The sequence below is a fragment of the Medicago truncatula genome, chromosome 2 (assembly GCF_003473485.1).
Source record: "Medicago truncatula cultivar Jemalong A17 chromosome 2, MtrunA17r5.0-ANR, whole genome shotgun sequence".
Classification (NCBI taxonomy): domain Eukaryota; kingdom Viridiplantae; phylum Streptophyta; class Magnoliopsida; order Fabales; family Fabaceae; genus Medicago; species Medicago truncatula.
The window spans coordinates 21,374,478-21,391,637 of record NC_053043.1 but is presented as its reverse complement, the minus strand read 5'-3'; the positions used below and the strand labels follow the sequence as shown (position 1 = coordinate 21,391,637).

At 29.2% G+C, this 17,160-nt stretch overlaps 2 protein-coding genes across 2 annotated transcripts; one reads left to right on the top strand and one right to left on the bottom strand.

The window, feature by feature from the left end:
• Nucleotides 1-2,121: 2,121 nt before the first annotated feature.
• LOC11420224 (F-box/kelch-repeat protein At3g06240) lies at nt 2,122-3,215 on the bottom strand. The gene is made up of 2 exons (XM_024777014.1): nt 2,912-3,215; nt 2,122-2,735 (listed from the first exon to the last, which is right to left on the bottom strand). The coding sequence occupies exons 1-2, from the start codon at nt 3,213-3,215 to the stop codon at nt 2,122-2,124; spliced, it is 918 nt and encodes a 305-aa protein (XP_024632782.1).
• Nucleotides 3,216-12,920: 9,705 nt separating this feature from the next.
• LOC11422267 (replication protein A 70 kDa DNA-binding subunit B) lies at nt 12,921-16,847 on the top strand. Its single transcript, XM_024777013.2, has 11 exons — nt 12,921-13,070; nt 13,372-13,639; nt 13,742-13,838; nt 13,937-14,058; nt 14,230-14,314; nt 14,451-14,583; nt 14,851-15,008; nt 15,115-15,235; nt 15,359-15,538; nt 15,653-15,736; nt 16,596-16,847. Exons 1-11 carry the CDS (start codon nt 12,921-12,923, stop codon nt 16,845-16,847), a joined length of 1,650 nt encoding a protein of 549 aa, XP_024632781.2.
• The last annotated feature ends 313 nt before the right edge of the window (nt 16,848-17,160 follow it).

Below are 17,160 nucleotides of genomic sequence, written 5' to 3'. Positions count from 1 at the left end.
TCTTCTATGTCAGTCTAATCTTGGTACACATACTGTTTCTCTTCACTCAAGAATCTGTTACATCAAAATCCAAACATAAGCACCACGGATTAGAAACTTTTGTTTCAGAACTTTTAGCATCTTGTTAATGCATATGAGAAAATTAAGCAAAAAGTAAGAGAATCCAGAATTGGAATTTGACAACACAAGTTATGTAAACTATCACTCTCACGCCAATTTAGTCCCTAAACTATAAAAATATGTCCCTAAACTATTTTTAATCCATCAAGATAGTCCATGAATAAGACAACCAACACCAGAAATTTGAGATGTATAAAATAAAATCAAGTTAATAAAACAACAACAACCAAAAAAATTGAGGTAATTCTTCCCCTGTGAATTTAGCTGAGAAAATGCTTAGAACTTTAAAATGTAGAAACTAGTATAAAAAACGTACCCTTTAACAAAAAGAGGTCCTACTCTTTGAATTTGTTTTTAGTAGGTAACTAACTTATCATGAATGAACCACCGAAGAGTGAAGGAGTATAAGGGAGAATAAAATTGAACCAAATCATCTTAGCCCAATTCTTGGGATTTTGCTGGTGCTTGAGGTGCAAGTAAAGTATATTTGCAGATAGAGCCCCATCACCACTTTTTCCAGACAAGTTACAAGAGAAGTTATCATTATAAAAAAACGAAGGACATTATTATTAAAATTGTCTCACAAAATTTAGATGTTGGTAACAAGTAGGCTACTTGGTATTCATCAGGAAAAGCTATTCAGGCAAAATGTAAGGCTAGTTGTTACAATAGAAGTTATCATCTTATGGAAACGGAGAAATAGCAAAGCTTTTTACAGAAATAGAGCTGCAAAGAGCAGCAGATATCTACAACGAGAATAGGTTCCTCAGTCAAGAGGGTTATGGCATGGTGTACAAAGGAACGTCGCCGGATGGAACCATAATCACAGTTAAAAAGTCAAAACAGTTTGACAGTAAGAAAAGATTTTACGGACATCCAAGTCTCACAGATTTTAGAAGCCACAATTCTTATGGAAGAAGTAAGGAAAGATGTGAAATAATTTCTATTGCATGTCTTGCAGTGAGACGTTTGAAACTTATGGGTCTGTTTTTTCCCTCCCTGTGTGGTGTGGCTGGGTGCTTTTCAGTTTTTTCTGCTTTTTAGCTGTGCTGTTTTGCGCACCTTATTGTATCCTTGTCTCGGCCACGAGTTTTGTGCGTCTTGCACATTCTCGACGCGAATAATATTTTGCTGTTTCAAAAAAAAAAAAGTCACCAATTAAAGGATAATCATTTGAACATACAACTAATGACATCCACATCAGAATTTATTTCGCTATCCCTACAAATGGAATCCACATCCTTCTAAAATGCCAGATTGATACAGATTCTTGATCTTTATGCTCTGCATTTCATTTTCAACTTATGGAGAAATGTTTATCCCAAAGATGGCTAAGGATAAATGACTCATCTTTTAACTCCTCAATCTGTATTTTACTTACCCATCAAATAAAAATTATTTGGAATTGTTAAGATTTAGATTAGATCTTGACAGAAACTTTGTCTACAAGAATATCAATACAATCTTATTGGTGTTTATTTATACATAAACTAATTATATGCATATCATAGGCTAAATTAAACATCACATGCAATAACATGGCATCCGTTTCGCATAATAGTACCCATCGTCAACTGATTTTCACAGCTTAAAAATTGACTCCATATCATTATGCAATGCAACATTTTTTTTGAATCATGTCTTCCACCAAAAAATCCCAATAGAAGAAAGGAAGGAAACACATTATTACGGAGTGGGAACGATCGAAGAAAACGAATTGCTTAATATTAACACAAACAATAGCATATTAAATACTGTAAAAGATAAAACATAAATGATGGAATAAGTTGAAGATGATGTTCATGTGACAACTTTACTCTCAAATCTATTTTTGATGTTGCAGTTTCACTATTTTGCCTATCACCACTCATGTTTCATGAGATACCAAGAGTTCATATATATATATATATATATATATATATATATATCAAGAAAATGGGTAACTGCGAATGTTTCACAATAACATTCTTTTTATTTGTTATCACCACACTTGTCATCTTCTTAAGCTTGATCAATGCCGCTAGGGAGTGAAAGCATAGACTCTGTATACATGGCCACGTTCTTTTTATACGATGATGAATAGAATTGATGCTCTAGCAGCTGTCCTTTGTCGTTGAACTTCTTCAATCCATTTCCATTATAATTTGTAAAGCATGTTATTAGGGAAAAATCATTGTGTTGAGGAGCGGAATGCATATAAAAAGTCCAAGATGAATGGACAGCGTATTCTTGCATCATCCATATCTTAATTGTAACCCTATTTGCAACCCATACACCGATAAGCCCGTTAAGTACCAACACATCAAATTCTAAACGAGAAGCATAAAGAATATTATAATCATCTGGAAGAGCTATCTCTGACATTGTTGTTTCCTTTAAATCAAGGGCAATAATAACATCCCGGTTGGTCTCAGAATTATGAACCAGCCAATGAATAGCCCCATTTAAGAACGACCCGACTCTGGGCCGAAATTCATAGACATCAGTAATGATATAAGGCAAATGAGAAGCAACCTCAATTTGTTTCCATTTATGAGCTCTCAATGAGAAAATCTTCAAGTCAATTGAACTAGGTACAGGCTCCAAGTGATCATCAACTTTGTAGGACCCCAAAACTACCAAGTAATCATTGACGGTTCGTATGCCAAGGCATACAGAAAGTTGATAACATGATTATTGCAGAAACGAGTTTTAGGAGAGTCAGGTATTTGTTGTTTGAGACGGGTGGTTGGATTCCACAGGTAGAGGCAATCGTAACGGTTCAATAATAGAAGAAACCCTCTACAAGAACCTTTAATAATTTCAGGGAAGGTTGGGCGAGGCTTAAAATCAAGGCTTAATGAACGATAAGAAGAATCATCATCGTTAAAATCTATGGATAGGGGTTGAGTATAAGCAGAAGCAGCTTTGAAGACCATTATTTTATGTGTGGGAGAGGCAGCAAGTTGAAAATGTGAAGTTGAAAAATGAGGATGAGAGATGATAGAAAGCCATAACTTACAGACACACCTGCAGCGTAGTAAAGTCTTCACCGGCAACCTCAGAAGGATTTCCTTTATCACTTCTTCAGGCAGATACACGCTCATCTTCTCCATCGCCGGTGAGTTTAACGAAGGGAATGAGAGTTGTAGTTAATGGTGGTGGTTGCAACAGCGGCGGCAGAGGCCTGTCAGATCGATGATTTTGAGGTATCCAAGATAGGTTTGCGGTAACTAACACATTGTTTGTTTCAAGGAACAAGTAAAGCTGTGACTATGAATGTTTTTGCGGCGTGAATGTAATTATATAAGCTAGGGTTTGGTTTGCGCCTCTTTGATCATGTGGTTTGCATTATGTGGAAAGAAAAAAAAAAAAAAGTGGCTTGCACTAAAATATTAAAATTAATAACAAATTAAATTTTTTATTGCTAACTATATTTAAAATAAGGGAACTTTTACGGTACAATTAGAAATTTTAGTGTACCGATACTCTTGTTTCACAAAACTTATAAATTAACGATCATTTTTGTGAAATAAAAAGTTATTTGTCAATATTTATATTTTAGAAAACGTCATATCATAAGAAAAAAACATCATTCATTGTTTACAAGGATCATATTAAAAATTTACATTTTGTCATAAAAAATAATCAATAATCATTGTTATGTAATAAAAATTTGTAAAAATTAAATTTTATTCCGTCGAAGCTTTTGGTAAATAAAATTTAATTATTATAGTTGTCAATGATAGAAAATAATTATTTTTCTTATAAAAAACAACTAATTTATTATTAATTTAACGAATTGGTGTACCGATACACCCAAATTTATTGGGTGTACCATAGAATTTGCCTTAAAATAAATATCTTTGAAGTACATAACTACTTCCTCCCTTTCAAAACAAGTGTCGTTCAAGATTTTTACATACATACTCCCTCCGTTCCAAATTAATGATTCTTTGACATTGTAAAGTGACGTATAATTTGGAACAAACAAATTTTGCTAGAATGAAATACTCTCTCCAATCTTTATTATAAGAAACGATTGACATTTTAGATTAATTGAGTAATTGATGTACCTAGTTTATAAATATAAACTAAATATAACAGTTACACAATGAAACTAAAAAGTAAATTGTTTCTTATAATAAGGACTAGATGAAGTATAATTTGTAACAGAAGGAGTATAAAGATATGTAATAATGTTGTCTAAGGACATTACATTTTTACTAAAATAGTCTTATTATTTATTAGTGCATTTCCCGTCATTATAAATTAAAGTTGAATATGATGCTTTGGAAAAAGTTTTTTTTAGCAAACTATTGGAAAAAGTTAATTAACACTATATTGAAAAGTGAGAATGTCATTCATTTTAAAATAATTTTTTTGGCTAAAATGACATTTGTTTTAAAACAATTTCTTTTTGCTAAAATGATATTCATTTTGAAACGAAAGAAATATATTTATAAATATTTTATTCATTAAAAAAATATTTTATTGTTATAGTTCTCATGTTTTTACTAGTGTGACGTCTCTCTATCGTGTTCGATGTTTATTCCTAACAATTGAGAATTGTGTTTTTTACTTTTATTCAAAGCATTATTATTACAGAAACCCTATGTAATTGAAGATTGAACGCCTCAACTAAAATTAAATAAGTGATTTGGAATTCCCTTGAATGAATCCTTATAATAAATAGTCCATGTTACATCTATGCCACATAACATACATTATTTGTTGTTATTTTGTAGTTTGTTAAGATGTGGATTCTCATTGTGGCCGCCATAATCACTTTAGCTCTTGGATTGAATTATTCCAAATGCCAATATATATATATATATATATATATATAATTTTGGTCACATTGTAGGATTAATAATAGGGTTTCTTATTGGATTTGTCTTGCCAATTCACCCTTGGTATAAACAGGTTAGTCGGATAAACTTTGATTCGGCTCTTCATGTACAGTCGAAGCAAAAACCTTGTCAGGATGCCCTCCGAAGCATCTCTTTTGTACCCCTTAATTTTGTTATGATGACGCTGACATGACAGTTTTAATGCTCACACAGCGGTCCAAATCAGCAAACTGTATAAATTTTTAATTAAAAAAAATCTATATATCTTCATACTATTCATCAGCTTGTTCATATATGCATCATCTTATTCATCATATTCGTACAAAAACTCCAAGAAATAAAGTAAAAAAAAAAATCATCAACTTGTTTTAAGTTCATCATTTTCAGTATCTTCGTATCTTCAAAAAACACTAATATAAAAACCCAAAATATTAACAAAAAAAAAAACACCATTATCACCATTCTTTTCAACTCTTTTCCTCCTCTCCTCATTCCCACTTCTCGTATGAATCATCCTCATAAAATATATGTTGTAAGTAAATCACAAGTTATTCTTAGGAGAATTGCAATGTGAGATGGATTGCAATACAATGGTTCAAGTCTTGCTAAATAAATACATATTTTTGAAGCCTGTTTGAAACAATTTTCAAAAACTTTTTTTTAGTTTTTAAAAATTTGAATATTAAAAACTTTTTTGCTAAACTATTTTTTAAAATTACAGTTTTGAAAACTGTTTTGAATTTTTTAATGTTGGGGACTAAAACTAAAACATGTAATAGGATAACTATTGTGAGATGAAGACTTGTATATTTCAAAAACTGAAAACAAAAACTATTTCAAACAGGCCCCCTTGGGGTGTTTAGTTTTCAACTTTCAACTAATTCCAAACTTACGTTCAACAACCATTTTGACAAAACTCAAGATTTTTGAAATAGCGCTTGCAATTTACAAATGAAAATAGTTGCTGTCTAACAACACTAGTATAAACTCTCTTGAAATCTCAATTTTGTTTTCATCACATAAAATTTTAATAGATGATTGGAAAGAGTTCAATTTTAGTTATTACACTCATTTTTCTTTTGGAACAAATAAATTCTGACTCTAAACTCTAATCGTTGGTTGCGTATAGAGGCTTAAAGATGGTCGAGAGTAAAGTTTAAATTCTAAACTCTAAACTCTAAATTCTAACAAATACATAAAGTAAGGTTTGGGATAATGAAACTGATTTTATAAGTGTAAACAAACAAACAAAAAATGCAAAGGACATCATTATTTCTGAAGACAAACACAAAATTTAGATATACTATACATCAATAAACTGATCATAAAACCATATGTTTTGGTCGGGGTCTTTGTATATATAAAGATTTGAATCGGATTCATAACAAAACATAAAAATGACTCGGGACAAGTCTCAATAAAACATAAAATTGCATCTTTCTTCGGTGCATATGTATTCATTGAGATAGAGTCTACAACTTTAGAAATTAAAATAACCACAAACCTTGTAAACCAACATAAAATCATATCAGGAAATAAAAAAACCATACATCATCATAGCCATAAGTAAGTAAACAATACTACCATATTGTTCATCGGTTAATGAACATTGAATGGTCCAGAAGGATCAAGTTGGTGGCATAATTCAAAATAAGTCAAATAAAGAACTGTATTCTTGGCACCTGTGCGATGATGATTGTTATACTTGCAAAAATACTTCAAATGTTCAAGCTTGCAACAACCAAGCATTTGTCCCGGCCAGCAACAGAAACAACCAATAGATATTCTTTTTCTTCTCAGCAATTATTGGCTTGACACTGTTTTCTTGATTGCAATGCACACATTTAGGCAATTTTGGATTCATCAAATTCTCTGGTGCCCTATCATGCATGTTGTTCATGTTTGTAACCAAATATCGAGAGATTACATCAAATTTTGCTTGCAAATCGAACGACATTTGGAACTTTGTTCGGCAACTCTTGCATTGAACGTCACGTCACCAGTGATACTAAAGATTTTGTTTTGTAAGAGATGATTTAGGCTGTGGATTTTTGCACGGCGATCAGTTTCCCATATGAAAGTAATAGGGATTGGTCCGCTGCGTGGTGCAGCTCGTTCGTGCGACGGGAGGATGATTAGGGTCGATATCTTGAGGTTGAGAAGGACTTGATATCTCTGACGTTAGAGTGATGTTCATCATTTTCTTGGGTGGACTGCAAAAGAATTAAGAAGAATAGAGACCGAGAGGAGAAAGAAAGTTAGGGTTAAAGAAGGAGTAGGGAATGAATTTGAATTTAAGAGTGAGATTTTCATAAAAAAAATATTAAAGACTGATATTTAAATTTGAAGAATTGGAAAGTAGGTTCAATGTAACATAGACTTATTGAATTCTGTTCAAAAATAAATTGCTTCTGTTTCCGTCCAGGATCAACTAACTAGTTGATTCTCTTAATAAAATTGCCTCTCAAATAACCAAGTAAAATCCTTAAAAAAAGCGAAGCAAAATAATTAAAATAAAATAAAGAATCAAATAACTAACTAAAAAACTAACAGAATTCTCCGGATATAAATTGCTTTTGAATTGTAATTTGGTCAAATCAAACTAACTTATCCTCAATTATGTGTGTTCCTATTAATCAAATTCTTATCCATCTATAATTAATAATTTTAATTATTCTTTCTAATAAAAAGAATTTAATTATTATTTGGTTTAAATTAGGTTTTATTTCATATAACTAAATTATAAATTATCTATAATTGTTTTGTCTAATATGCACAAGTAAAATTGTCTTGGACCATGTATAAGTATATATTCTACCATTGAGTCAATAAGTCGCATCATATCACTTTTAATTCAATAGTAAGACTTATTAATAATCCCCGTGATTAAAATCTAATGATAATAGAAACAATCCGGAAAAATGACTCTAAAAATAGAGTGGCAATAAGGGGGGACTTATTTTGATTTATTTACGAAAATTATTTTTAGTGTGGTATATGCTTAAAATTTATAAGGGTGCGCTAACATAGATATACAATTAAGCGCAATAGAAAAGCGAACAGACGAGCATATATCAGTTATGTCTTTTCGTTGGTAAATATAATAAGGATACAAGGATAGAAGGTTGAATTCATAGGGGAATTTTCACAATAAAAAAATATCATAAGGATACAAGGTTGAAGTGTACTAAAATTTTAAAATAAAAATCTTCATTGAAATAGGTGTATGAAAAATGACTACATAGCATAGGGAGACAAGCGGAAAAAAAAAGTAACAGTGAAGAAAAAGAAAAAGATTTTTTTTCAAAAACGTGTACCTCTGCGAAGTTTTCCAGGGATCTTTTTTGCGACAGATAACCTTCAAATTTTCAAAAAAAAAGGTCTTAGTAATTTAGAGTTAAGCCGATTGGTAAATAAAGTTTTGCAAAAGCATTGCTTTTGGTGGAACTCATGAACCACACTTAAATTCAATTGTTTAGTTTTCTTTCTATGTGTGCCTTGAATAATCTCTCAAGTATATAAGTTACAGCGACAAACTGGAATTTTTAATTAAGAAACAAATTTTCTTCGCAATCACCCATTATTAGATTTATTTTTATTTTAAAAACATTATACTTTAATGGGGCATATTTTATTTTATTACATTCAAAATATGTTAAGGAAATACGGGACATATTTTATTTTATGACATTATATGGCTTTAATGTTTCTAACCTAACTGTTTGGTTACTTTTACCTGACTGTATTAGAACTTCTTATGTTAAGGATAGGTTAGGGTTACCTAATTTTAGATTTGTAAGGTTTTTTTTTTTTTTGTTTGGTCCTCCATGTTCTCTTGTTTCTTGGTTCTTCTTTGTTTCACTTTTATTTATATGTATATCTTTTAGTAGTCTAGCTCTTTGCTAGCTATTTCTTTTGGTTAAAAAAAAAAAAGTTCTTGATTTATTTTAATTTTTCAAGTAAACATATGCTCACGGATCAAATTTTATTCCTTAATTTTGTAGGCATGGGTAGAACATCAAAACTCTATAAACGAAAGACTAATTAATTATGGATTTAAATTTCTTTTCATTTCATTTCACTTCAAATATCTACAACAAAAATTAACAATTAACATACTAACATTCTCTAAAAAAAAAAATTAACATGCTAATATTGACTGTAAAAAATATCCATGTTAGAATTCTTATATGAAAATCAGCGAAATAAAGTGTATAGTAACAGATTCATCCAAGCAAAAAAGTAGTAGCATACAAATACAAAGACAAAAGGGCAACGACTCAATGGAAGAAAAAACTGAGGATAAGGCATACCAGTATCAAAGCAATGTTCTAGGGTTTCTTTCTTGCACTGTGCCTTGAAAAAATTGTCGAGTATATTATTTATAGTGGCAAACTATAATTTTAATTTAAGAAACAAATTTCCTACACAATAACATAATATTAAAAACATCATGTCAAAAAAAAAAAACATAATATTAAAAACACACTACTTTAATGGGACAAATACTAGTTTATTATTAAAAATATTTTGATTTGTTTGTGGCGATTAAAAATATTTTGCTTTTGTCAAAAAAATAATAATAATATTTTGCTTAATTGCTCGAATAAAATATTATCTATTTCCTTTGTAGTAAAATCAAATATATTTCTAACAAGCACAGATAAACAAAATAAACTCATTTATAACTTTATTTATTTTAATTCATTTTTTTAAAACAAATCATAAAATCAACATTTACTTCTTTTTTTTTTTGCAATTTAGTTTTTCGCACTCGTGCTTCTGGTTCGTTGGATTGTGGACGTGGTGGTTGTTTGTTAGCTACGGGTTTGGATTTATTTGTTGGATAGCTTCGGGATTTCATTATTATCTGATTTTGTTTTCCTTTCGTCAGGATGTGAAAGGGTGATTTTAATGGATATGGATTGATTCATGAATTAAATTTGGGGAAACCATAAAGTAATAACTTAGTAACGAAAAAATTAATTTGTAAATGCACAACATGTACAAGATATTATTCTCTCAAAAAAAACATGTACAAGATATTTAAGAAATTATGAGATATATTTAAAATTATAAGAAATTTCAAGGATATAAGAAAGATGAGTACATGCTTGCTTCTATAGAATAACAAGATTAAAGCGATTTTTTAATATATAGCAGCGAACGAAAATGTGAAACAATGAAAATGCAAGTGCGGGAGGATAAATTCAGGATGATGTCATGATCAATGCATCATTGGTAGTGCGCAAACAAAATTGCGAATTATAATTTGATATTTCGAAACAAAATTGCAATGAAGAATCATATATTGGAATTTTAGTTAAGGATTAATTAGGGTTATCTATATAATATAAATTTATGACCTATTTCATAGCTTTTTATGGAAATGTTTTTCTTAACCTATTCTTATGACATGTGGCACTCTCAACTTATTCATTTTCATGAGTTTTTTGCAAATACTCTCACCACATTCATCCTCACAAATACTCTCACCACATTCAACCTCACAAATTTGTATTTAATGCTTATGAATAAAAGGAAGTTTTTTAAATTCAAATTCAAATATTTCATATCAAATTAAAAATCAAACATTTTGAATTCAAATAATACAGATTTAAATCAAATAATTTAAATTTAAATATTTAATTTCAGGTATTATAATAAAACAAATAATAAAATTTAAATATTTTAATGTCAAAGAGGTCAAATCGATATATGTCAAATAATAAAAATACGATTTGATTAAAAGTATTGATATTGAAAGAATTTAATAAAATGTAAAATTGTTTCATTTTTATATTCACAATAATAATGCGAGCTATTATAATATTTTTAATTTTAATGATTGCAAAACAAATATGGAAAAGTTATACTTTTGATATAAGATTTAATTCAAAAAAAAAAATTGTGCATTTAATCTCTTAAAAGTTGCAAAGGTTACACTTTTAATATACAATTTAATATTTGTTTTTATTAATAATGTTAGAAAAAAAACACTTATTATTCAAAACAATACTGTATAATATTGTTTATTCAAAAAAAAAAAATGTTATAGGGGTTATTTTTTTGGTCAATCGGTGATTTTTTTTGTGAACCAATGAAATCTATAAATTTAATAATAGTTTTTTCCAAAACAAAATATTATTGCAACATTGACCTATTGATACCCTACCAAATTGATTTTTTTTTTTGCCAATCCGTGACCTATTTCATAGCTTTTTAAAGTTTTTTAAATTCAAATTCAAATATTTCATATCAAATTAAAAATCAAACATTTTGAATTCAAATAATACAGATTTATATTCAAATAATTTAAATTTAAATATTTAATTTCAGGTATTATAATAAAACAAACAATAAAATTTAAATATTTTAATGTCAAAGAGGTCAAATCGATATATGTCAAATAATAAAAATACGATTTGATTAAAAGTATTGATATTGAAAGAATTTAATAAAATGTAAAATTGTTTCATTTTTATATTCACAATAATAATGCGAGCTATTATAATATTTTTAATTTTAATGATTGCAAAACAAATATGGAAAAGTTATACTTTTGATATAAGATTTAATTCAAAAAAAAAAATTGTGCATTTAATCTCTTAAAAGTTGCAAAGGTTACACTTTTAATATACAATTTAATATTTGTTTTTATTAATAATGTTAGAAAAAAAACACTTATTATTCAAAACAATACTGTATAATATTGTTTATTCAAAAAAAAAAAATGTTATAGGGGTTATTTTTTTGGTCAATCGGTGATTTTTTTTGTGAACCAATGAAATCTATAAATTTAATAATAGTTTTTTCCGAAACAAAATATTATTGCAACATTGACCTATTGATACCCTACCAAATTGATTTTTTTTTTGCCAATCCGTGAATTTTTTTTTTATTAAGTAGTAAAATCTATATTTTATAAATTTAATAATAGTTTATCTAATACAAAATTTTATTGTAACATTGACCGATTGATACCCTGTCAAATTGTATATTTTTCTCATATATGTGCAGCTTTTTTATTTGACCCAAATAAATAGGTTGATTTTTTAGTTTATCATAGATGTGTTCCTCTTTTTATTTGTCCGAAAATAAATAGGTTTTGGAATTTATTGATAGTTATAAATCAAATTGAAACTTTCTCGAATAAACATTGCAAGAGATATTATTTGCTCTTGATTTGTACCTTTTTTATTTGACAGAAAAAAGAAGAAGAAAAAAACAAGTTTTGAAATTTATTGGTATTAAAAACAGATGAAAACTTTCTAAACTAACAACCTATTGATTTTGATTTGTGCGGTTTGTTGAGCAATTTTAGGATGCAATCCACACTTATTCAAAAAAAAAAAAAAAATTTGCAATCCAACGCAAAAAAAAAAAATTAAATAAACTTAATGACCTATTGAATTTTTATATCGCACAAATCGACAAAATAACGATTTCCACAGACTTAATGACCTATTGAATTTTCCCTTATATATCGCACCAACGCTTGAATTTTTTTATTTCCCCTTTCTTGGAAAATAAATAGGTTTTCGAATTTATTGATAGTTATAAATCAAATTGAAACTTTCTCGAATAAACATTGAAAGAAATATTATTTGCTCTTGATTTGTAGCTTTTTTATTTGACCCAAATAAATACGGGTTATTGGAATTTATTGGTATTAAAATTAGATTAAAATTTTCTAAACTAAACAACCTATTGAGCAACTTTCTAAACTAAAAAAACAACCTTATGACCTATTGATTTTCTATTTTCGGCTACAAACATTTTTTTTTATTTTAAAAAAAGGCTACAAAAAAATTGATAATAAATTTTTACTTAATTGTCCTCTAAAATCTATTATAAAGTGGATCTATTGGCCAACACTTTCTTCACACCACAACTCTGTTTTGCAGTTGTCTTTCATATTCTTTTCTTTTTCTTTGCGTAATTTTCGTATCTCTCGGTTAAGCTGAAATGGCACCAAAGATTGACTTGATTTCTGATATATCCCCTTCCAAAGAAAATTGGAATATCAGGGTTCGAGTCGTTCGCCTTTGGTTTGTGAGGGATATGAAAAAGGATCAACTTCCTTACTCCTTGGAAATGGTTTTGATGGATAATAAGGTTGTTTGATTCCATTTATTTTTTTGTTTTTTTCTTTTTTTTTATCTTTTTTTTTGTTTATGTTGTGTGTAGCTATATATGATGATGACACCAAAATGGACAACAAATAATTTTTTTTTGGATGCAAATGAAAGGAGCAATTTTTTCAATTTTTTATTTCCTAAATGAGATAACCTTTTTTTTTAGGAAAGTAGATCGAGATCTTTTGCATCAATTTTTTTTTCTCTAATTTAATCATATCATTTATTTATATTATAAAATGTTTTATTATCTAAATTAAGGTTGTTTTTTTATTTGATAGGGCGACCGAATCAATGCTTCTGTAAGACGTACTCTCATATACAAATATGAGAAGGAGCTGAGGGAGGACCGTGTTTTCTCCATTGGAAATTTTAGTGTTGCCTCTAATGTGGGATCGTATAGGACGGCGAGACACCCTTATAAGATTAACTTTCAGTATGGTACCAAAATAAAACAGTGTGATGATAAGTTTGTTCCTGCTGACATCTACGTGATCGGTGATTCTCGCGAAATCTTTCAATCTGAATATGATACGGATTACTTGATCGGTAAGAGGACAGAAAATAGTATTATCAATTAAACCAAATCTAATCTTTCATAAAAAGGAATCATTTTTTTTTTTTTTTAATCTTGGATGATATTCTTTTCAGATGTTATGGGTATGTTGAAGGCTGTTGGTGTTGAGAAGTCATATACTCGCAATGGATCTCAATCGAAGATGATTCCTATTGAGTTGGATTACGATGGGTACACCATCCTTTATATTTTATTATTTACCATGTGTTTAAAAAGTTTTTTTCACGTATATTTGTGTCAATATTTTTTAAAAAAATTTGTTGTATTAGGTTTCGTTTTAAGGTCACCCTGTTTGGTCCTTATGTCGATGAGTTGAATGCTTTTCTTGCATCTGGTGAAACCGAAAACGTTGTTGTTGCTGTCCTCTTAACCAAGATCAAGATCTTTCAAGGTATAATTACTTTAAGAATCGAATATCATTGTATTTAAAGTTTATGTATAAAAGGAAGTTTAATTACTCAATTAGACATTTCTTACTTTTTTTTTTCGTAATAATGATATTAATGGTATTAGACAAATTATTATTTTTTTAACAAAATAGTTTCACAATTTATATATTCAGGTCAGGCGACGATACAAAATACTATTAATGCAACAAAGGTGTTGTTCAATCCAACTTTCACTGCTGCTCTTCTATTGAAGAAGAGGTAATTAAACGATATTATGGTTTTTTTTTTATTCACATGAGATTGTGATGTTAAGGCGTCTGCGTTTAAACTCATGAATGTTTTTATGGTTAATACTTGGTATGTGTCTAATTATGTTTGTTATGAATTTTTGTAGGATGGTTGAGAATGATGATTCTCCGTCACCGGGCATTTCTAAAATTACGGAGGCATCTAAGGTTAGCGTTGAGGAGGACTTTCTGAATTTGTCCCCGATGACCACTGTTGAAGGCCTTAAGGATTGTGCCGAGGTAAATATAACGTGAATCATATATCCTGATTTTTTTTTTGTTACGGTGATAAACAAATGTTTAATAATATTTTAGTCTTAATTAGATAGATCTATTTTTCATTAATTGTGTGTGATAGCAATCTCTATTTAATTAATTAAATATTTTCAAGAAAATTAATTATTTATTATATAAATTTCTTCTCTTTTGTGAATGAATACATTCCATAAAACATGTGCCTTGCCTGCATTTATTTGTTCTAATTGTGTATTTGTTTATTTTTTAAAGGAGAAATGTTTTGCGGTGTTTGGCACTGTCAATGTTATTGTTGATGATTCGGATTGGTGGTATACATCTTGCGTTGTCTGTAACAAAAAGGTGTACCCTGATGAGAAGATGTACTTTTGTTCGAAGTGCAATAAGCACGTGTTGAATGTGACACCCAGGTTTCTTTTGTTTTTTTAGAATCGGAACATTTGATAATTAATTGATGGATGGTTCAACTTACTTTGTTCAATTTCAGTATTCATGGTCGTTTTTTATTGTGGTTAGGTACATGATCAAGATGAGGGTTGTTGACCACACTGATTCTGCTACTTTTGTTTTATTTGACCGCGATGCTGCTGAGTTGTTTAAGAAGACTTGTGCTGATATGATTGAATCCTGTGGAATGGTATAAATTTTTTGTTTATGTTGATTAATTATTTATTTATATATATTGTTTACATTTTTTTGATACAATTTCATGAAGTCAATTGCATATCTAACTTCCTCTCGATGCAACCATGTTTGTTAGGGAACTGATGCGTCAGAAGTTCCTAAAGATATCCTTGCTATGGTTGAGAAATCTTACCTGTTCAAAGTCGAGACAAACTTGGGATCTTCGACTATGTACGAGAAGTCCTATCGGGTTAAGAGAGTTACGGCCGATCCTGTGTTGGTAGAAAAGTTTCAGACCAAATATAAAGATTTGATGGTATTATAGGCTGCATCTATAACTTTTTAATGTTGATTTAAAAAATCCATTTTTTGTTTTACGTATAATTCAAGTAATGGGATTAACGCTGATTTCTACTAACTTTTATTGTAGAAGAATGTCCATGAAGAGGATGTTAATTTGGTTGATGGTGTCGTTGATGGTGGTGCTCTCAAATCATCCGACACTATTGTTCAGGTATATACCGACAGTTTTCTTTAGGTACCTTTTGTATGGTTGTGAACTCAATATACAAATTTAATTGATATAACAAACTTTGATGAAATTATACGTTTAAGGTACACATGGTAATTTTAATTAAGCACCATACAAAAGACATTTGAGGAATTGTGTTGAGATTTATTTTATTTTTTGATGTATTTAATAGGGGTATTAGTTAGTTTCAACTAGATATGTGTTCTTGACATCCGGAAAAAAAAAATTATTATTTGTTTTTTGTAAAATGCGTAGAACCCATATTTTTCAAATTAGATATTTCTATTTGGTAGAATCACGATATCTAAATTAATTATGGCTGAAATACAAAAAGTAAACAATTAAATGCTATTAAATTGGTTCCTCTTTTTTTGTTTGTAACGTTGATTTATTCCACTCTTTTTGCCAATAATATATATATATATATATTACTCTGAAAGATCATTTGATTGTAAACATAATTAAGGTACTTACAAATTATAAGCCAGTTTTTTTCGGTCTACCCAGTATCAGATGCTATAAAATGGGTCCTCTTTATTTTTTTGTCAATAAATTTATACCTCACTTTTTGGAAATAATATATATATATATATATATATATATATATATATATATATATATTAGTTTGAAAGGTCATTAATGTATTGATTGTGAAATTAACGTACTTGGAAATGATAATATATATATATATATATATATATATATATATATATATATATATATATATATAATATATTGAATTGGTTTTTGAATGTTGCCTCTTAATGTATTGATTGTGTTAAGTGACGTTATATTTAAAACATTGACTTATAAGCTAAGGTAGAAATGTTCTCTCTTTCAGGATTTGATGAAAAAACTTGATGAACCGACTGCTGGGAGCGTAGATGGGATAGATGAATCACTTACCGCGAGCGTACATGGGATAGGTTTGGTGCAAGACGTTGCAGTTATGAGTGATGGTGGTGATGTTGATGCTCCAGATAAACGTAATGTTACGGTTTCTAAGCGTCCCATCGATGGTTCTAAGGTCGAGAAAGATGGTTCCTCCAAATCACTCGAGCTGATTAAGCGTATTAAGACCGAGAAGCCTTGATTTTTTTAATCATATTTAGATTCGAACTTTATGTCTTTGTCCATCTGATGTTGGACCGTCTTTAGTTTCCGTCATTTTCCCTTGGTTTTGATGTTTTGAACAATTGTCCATTGATCCTTCTTTAAAAGGATCAAGACTAATTCTGTTTAATGTTTTCGGATTTAATTGATTGGATTATGCCTTTCATATTTTCAAAGTGCAATAATATTTTATGTTTCTCTTATTGCACGATTTATGGATGCCTTGGTTTCTGCTGTGGAATCTACATATCTATGTATTAAGATTGTAGATATTTAGAAGGTGTTTGTGAATA

Coding starts and splice junctions, on each gene's coding strand:
- LOC11422267 (XM_024777013.2), top strand. CDS start 12,921: ATGGCACCAAAGATTGACTTGATTTCTGATATATCCCCTTCCAAAGAA. Junction 13,640..13,741: donor TGATACGGATTACTTGATCG/GTAAGAGGACAG, acceptor TATTCTTTTCAG/ATGTTATGGGTATGTTGAAG. Junction 15,539..15,652: donor CCAAATATAAAGATTTGATG/GTATTATAGGCT, acceptor CTTTTATTGTAG/AAGAATGTCCATGAAGAGGA.
- LOC11420224 (XM_024777014.1), bottom strand. CDS start 3,215: ATGGAGAAGATGAGCGTGTATCTGCCTGAAGAAGTGATAAAGGAAATC. Junction 2,736..2,911: donor CTTCCCTGAAATTATTAAAG/GTTCTTGTAGAG, acceptor ATTACTTGGTAG/TTTTGGGGTCCTACAAAGTT.